Below are 5,655 nucleotides of genomic sequence, written 5' to 3' on the forward strand. Positions count from 1 at the left end.
GGGGACAGGTCTGTCTCTGTATAACACTGGGGTTCAGTACTCGTGGGGACAGGTCTGTCACTATAACACTGGGGTTCAGGACTGGCGGGGGACAGGTCTGTCTCTGTATAACGCTGGGGTACAGTGATGGGGATGGGTCTGTCACTGTATAACACTGGGGTACAGTACTGGTGGGGACAGGTCTGTCGCTGTATAACACTGGGGCACAGTACTGATGGGGAGAGGTCTGGGGTGTGTGGGGGGTGCAGCTGGAGCCAGTTAATTGGTATGCTCTATGTGTGCAGGTATTTTAGCACTTCCTAAGTCAGCTTGGAATGAAAGCTGAAACGGAGCGGATGTAAGTGTTGCCTCACTGGGGGCCGGTGTTATTGGTGTCCTGCTGTTCACTGGATGTTACAGTATCTCCAAGTTATCACACTGCCCAAGGAGGCAATTCTGCCCCTTGTCTCTGTACTGACATTCACTACTTGATGACTGAATAGGACGATGTGCATTGGGTGGACAGGCGTCCCTGCCCATGTTAAATATGTTTCACAGCACCGTCTATCACCCACAGATTCAGTGGTTCTGGCGGGCACTGCGCTCCTTTGATCAGGCTGATCGTGCCAAGTTCCTGCAGTTTGTCACCGGCACCTCCAAGGTCCCACTCCAGGGCTTTGCTGCCTTAGAAGGAATGAATGGCATTCAGAAATTCCAGATTCACCGAGATGATCGCTCCACTGATCGGTTACCCTCTGCTCACACTTGGTAAGGATTCACCGCGGTGCATGTTTTTAACTGAGGCAGTGTCCAAGCCACGTGTTCAGTCAGGAGTGCTGCAGTGTCAGAGGTGCCCGTTTGTAGTTGAGTCCTTAAACCAAGACCCCCTCCCAGTTTTTAAATTCTGAAACCAAATCACTTCTTTCTCGTGTTGATGTACTTTTTAATGGAACTTGCTGTGCCTAAACTGGGGGTCTCATTTCTGATGCTACAGTATGCCTGGAAACATGTTCTCTTAAGAATGTGGGAACAGGAGGAGGCCATTCAATCTGTCCATCCCATCCTGCTGATTAGCCACTTCAATGCTTTTCGCTCACCTCATGAACCTTTCACCACTGGTAATCGGAAATCTGTCAATCTCTACTTTAAATATATTCAAAGATTCAGCTCCCACAGCCCTCTGGGGTAGAGAACTCTAAAGGTTCATCCCTCATCTCATCAATATCTCCGTTATATTTTCAGTTGTGTTCCCCTGGTTCCAGAGCCATATGTTTGAAATGCTTTGGAACACAAAGGTGCTGGAGAAATGCCAAGGTCTTTTCTCGCTCTTTCACTTTATCTAACCATGTGGTGTATTGAAGTTCTATCGTACTGCAGTTGTACTACTTAAACCAAAACCTGCGGCCATTGATGCCTGTCATTCAGTGAGATCGTGGCTGATTCAATTACCAATCTGCCACGGACTCCCTTCTCCTGTTAAACAGGTCTAACCAGTTAGTAAATCTGATTTGCCTGGCCCCGCTCCTCACCAAATCAAGCAGCCTTAAGGCTTTAAGTCTTAATGCACAGAGCATTTCCAGTAAAGTGGTGGAATTAGCTCTTGTGACTAGGTATAGCTGAGATTACGGAGACGTGGCTGCAGGGTAACCAAGTGTACTGAATATCCAGGTGTATTCAGTTTTTTGGAAGGATGGACAGAGGTCAAGGAGATGGAGACCGTTAATGTAATAGTAAGGAAGGATATTAGCTCAGCTGAGGTGGAATTTGTATGGGTAGTGCTGAAAAACACCAAGAGGTAGAAACCAGTGGTGGGGTTTGTGTAACACCATACTCACCCCAACCCCTAAACGCACCTGGTAATGGTGGGGGACGACATCAAACAGTGAATTAGAGATGCAAGCAATAGTGCATCTGTAATAATGGACAACTTTAGTCTGTGTATAGATTGAGCAAATCACATTAGTCACAATACCGTAGAGGAATTTGTGGCGTGTCTCCTGCCCTAATGCATGAGGAATCAGGTAGAGAACAGGGCATCTTAGATTGGGAATTGTGTAATGAGAAAAGAATAATTGACAGCCCTGGGTGTAATCAGCCCCTTGGGGAAGGGTGAGCATAACATGGTAGAATTCCACATGAAATCGAATCAACTGTGTCAACTCTGAGGAATCCTCTGGGATTCCTCTGAATCTGAACAGATGAAACTACAATGGTGAGAGGTATGAGCTGGCTATGATGAATTACTTGGGGTTTATGGTAGAAAGACAATGGCAAACATGCAAAGAGCTCGAGGTGGAACTGCAGCAATTGCCCACACCTGTCAGGCACCAAAATTAAATGGGGAAGTTATCTAGATTATGGTTAACAAGGGAAATTAGGGATTGTGTTAGATCCAAGGAAGGGACGTACAAATTTGCCAGAATAGAAAAGCAACAGACTTGAGGATTGGGAGCAGTTTAGATGTCAGTAAAGGGAGAACAAAGGGATTGATTATCTGACCCTTCTCAATGATATTCCTCCTCCTCAGCTTTAACCAACTGGACCTCCCAGCGTATGAGAGCTACGAGAAACTGCGTCACATGCTGCTGCTCGCGATACAGGAGTGTTCGGAAGGGTTTGGCCTTGCCTGAAAGCTTCGCAATTGAAGGAAGGAATGAATGAACGAGCAAATGATCAGCGGACTATTGAGAAATAAAAGGCAGTGCGCAACAGGAGAATATTTTTTAACAAGACTGTAAAATGTGTGTAACTTGGGTCTCCTTGGACTGACCTTAGTGGACTTCAAAAAAAAACACGTTATGAAAAGGCACTGCCTGTGCTGAGTGGATTTCTAGAGTGAGCGCTTCACGCAGGGACAAACAATACAGACTTTGGAATTTTTGTTTTCATTCTCCCCTCCCTCCCCAGTCCCTTCCACCCCCGAATCCCCCTCCATCACTCTATTAAATTGCATCATTTTTGTGTGTGTGTGTGTACACGCGTACACCAATGCCTGCACGCACACGTTCTTGGATTATCTTGACTTGCACATGGGTGGGATTGGGGTGGGTAGGGGGGAAGGGAGAAGAGGATTTTTTTTAAAAGAAAAACATGGAGAGAATTCCACCATGAAAATAATTGGCTCCGGTGTTGCTAACTCAGTAACAGAGACCACTTGTTTCGACGTCACTTTCCACTATGCTGTTTGTCTCGTTCTTTTGTTTATCTCTGTATCCATGCAAATATTGAAGATGTAAATAAATATTACAAGTTTTGATCCACAGGTGGCCCTATACAGCAGTGGAGTGAGGACCTGCCGGCAAGAGGTCAGGGGTTATATTTGTGAATCATGGCAAGGCGTTAGCTTTTAACCGGATCCCCCATTTAATCGCAGTGACACGAGGCGCGCATTGTGATGCGAGCGGGAGGGGAGACGGCGTGAGGAAGAAAGCATAAAGTTGTAAAATATGTGCAAAAACAAAAAAGTCACTAGCCAAGTTCATGCTTTTTTCATATTTATTCGTTTAGATTTTTTGGAAAATTCTGGAATAAATAAAAAGCTGGTTTGATTTACTTCAACATTTGAATGTTTAAAAAGGAGAGAGAGAGAGAAGAAAAGGGAACTTCTGGTTCTGATCTCAGAATTTCAAATACGACCTCTGTCCTTTTTTTTGCCTGTGTCTTGATATCCAAGTGTGCAAGAGGGAGGGAGGGGGTTCTGTTATGCCCATTAGTACTTTGGACAAAGGAAAAAAAAACTATACAAAGAAGATTCATTAAAGGTTTAGTTTGAAAAACATTTTTAGTCTGTCATTCTGTGCTGTAGGCTGTTGAGGCTTTTCCGATACCGTAAAAGAGTAGGAGGATATGAAAACGTCTGTGCTGCAGAGAAAGGCATTTGGCCCATCCATAAGACCATAATTGTGTCTATCCTAGGAAAGAGCCATCCAATCTAATCCCACTTTCAAGGTTTTCTCGGGCTAGGGGGTCTAGGTTCCAGCTGTTTTCTGGTTGGAATATTTCTTCATAATCCCTGCTAATCCTTTATAGAAAACTCTTTTAAATCAATGTGACTTTGGGCAACTCGTTCGATCAGATTCCCTCTTTGCCAGCGAAAACAACCTCAGCTGATCCTGTTTATTTTTATGCATTCATGGGATGTGGGTGTTGCTGGCTGGGCCTAGTATTTATTGCCGATCCCTAATTGCCCAGAGGATAGTTCAGAGTCAATTATATCACTGTGAATCTGGTGTCACTTGTAGGCCGGGCCAGGGAGAATGGCAATTTCCTTCCTTAAAGGATATTAATGAACAGATGGGTTTTTTCTGACAATCAGCAACCGATTCATGGTTTTCATTAGATTCTTAATTCCAGAATTATTTTAATCGCCGTCTGCCATTAGTGGGATTTGAATCTGGGTCCCCAGCACATTACCTGTGTCTTTAGATTAATAATGCAATGTTAATACCACTAAGGCCATTGCCTCCCTGAACATCAAATTGCTAATGTTTTCCATTCCCAGTGCCCCCCCATCATTAAATCTCCCTCGACGTTGTGAGATTGCACGCGTCCTGTAACGCAGAGGCTGGAACTGCCAGCAGTGTCCTGTCATGCTCCAGAACTAGAGCAGCCTTCTGGTAGCAGCATTGTTGTTGGAGAGAGTTGGAAAGTGCATGGCAGGGCCTTCTGCTCTTGCCCCTCCCAACCTGGGCAAATGGATCACCCGGCCCCACCGTTCATCCACTTTTTGAGGATGGTAAGCACCTCCTCTTCTACCTATCTCTTATACCTCGTGCTGCTCCTACGCTTTAGCCACTGCAGTCAGGTTGCCATTTTAGTCTTTTCCCCATTTATTCTCTTGCATTTTAAGAATTTATGAAGTGTTGTCTCAGATTTATTTTTTTTTAAACTAGCCTGTGTTTCTTTCGTACTTTCTCTTTACTTTCCCTGACTTTTTTTTTAGTTTTAGCTCTGTGGTTTCTACACTCCTCCTGTAAGCAGTGTCCAGTCTTGAACTCTGTGTATCTTACCTTTTGGTCTTGCCCTGCACTTGAACATCTTTTGTCACCCAAGGGAGGTATTGAAGGAAGAGTCACAGTTCAACACGGAAACAAACCTTTCAGTCCAACTCATCCATGCTCACCAGATATCCTAAATTAATCTAGTCCCATTTGCCAGCACTTGGCCCATATCCCTCCAAACCCTTCCTATTCATATACCTATCCAGATGCCTTTTAATTGTACCAGCCTCCACCATTTCCTCTGGCAGCTCATTCCATACACGCACCACCCTCTGTGAAAATGTTGCCCCTCAGGTCCCTTTTTAAATCTTGTCCCTCTCACCCTAAACTTATGCCCTCTAATTTTGGACTCCCTTACCCTGGGAAAAGACCTTAGCTATTCACCCTTGCTCTCATGATTTTAAGATCACCTCTCAACCTCTGACACTCCAGGGAAAACCGCCCCAGCTGTATTCAGCCTTTCCCTATAGCTCCAACCCTGACAACATTCTTTTAAATCCTTTCTGAACCCTTTGAAGTTTAGCAACATCCTTCCTGTAGCAGGGAGATCAGAATTGCACACAATATTCCAAAAGTGGCCTAAACAATGACCTGTACAGCTGCAACATGACATTAGATTACATTCCCTACACTATGGAAACAAGCCCTTCGGCCCAACAAGTCCACACTGACCCTC

The 5,655-nt window shown here is 44.8% G+C and overlaps 1 protein-coding gene across 13 annotated transcripts in view; it reads left to right on the forward strand.

Moving 5' to 3' along the window:
- huwe1 (HECT, UBA and WWE domain containing E3 ubiquitin protein ligase 1) overlaps positions 1-3,531 on the forward strand; it is a 218,386-nt gene extending 214,855 nt beyond the window's left edge. For all 13 annotated transcript variants that reach the window (XM_043680060.1, XM_043680068.1, XM_043680065.1 and 10 more), the window contains 2 exons: positions 557-747; positions 2,507-3,531. In XM_043680060.1, the coding sequence (XP_043535995.1) occupies positions 557-747; positions 2,507-2,609 (294 nt within the window). In that variant the 3' untranslated portion in view covers positions 2,610-3,531. The remainder of the gene's footprint in view (positions 1-556; positions 748-2,506) is intronic.
- The last annotated feature ends 2,124 nt before the right edge of the window (positions 3,532-5,655 follow it).

Source organism: Chiloscyllium plagiosum, chromosome 39, assembly GCF_004010195.1.
Source record: "Chiloscyllium plagiosum isolate BGI_BamShark_2017 chromosome 39, ASM401019v2, whole genome shotgun sequence".
In the NCBI taxonomy this organism is placed as follows: Eukaryota; Metazoa; Chordata; class Chondrichthyes; order Orectolobiformes; family Hemiscylliidae; genus Chiloscyllium; species Chiloscyllium plagiosum.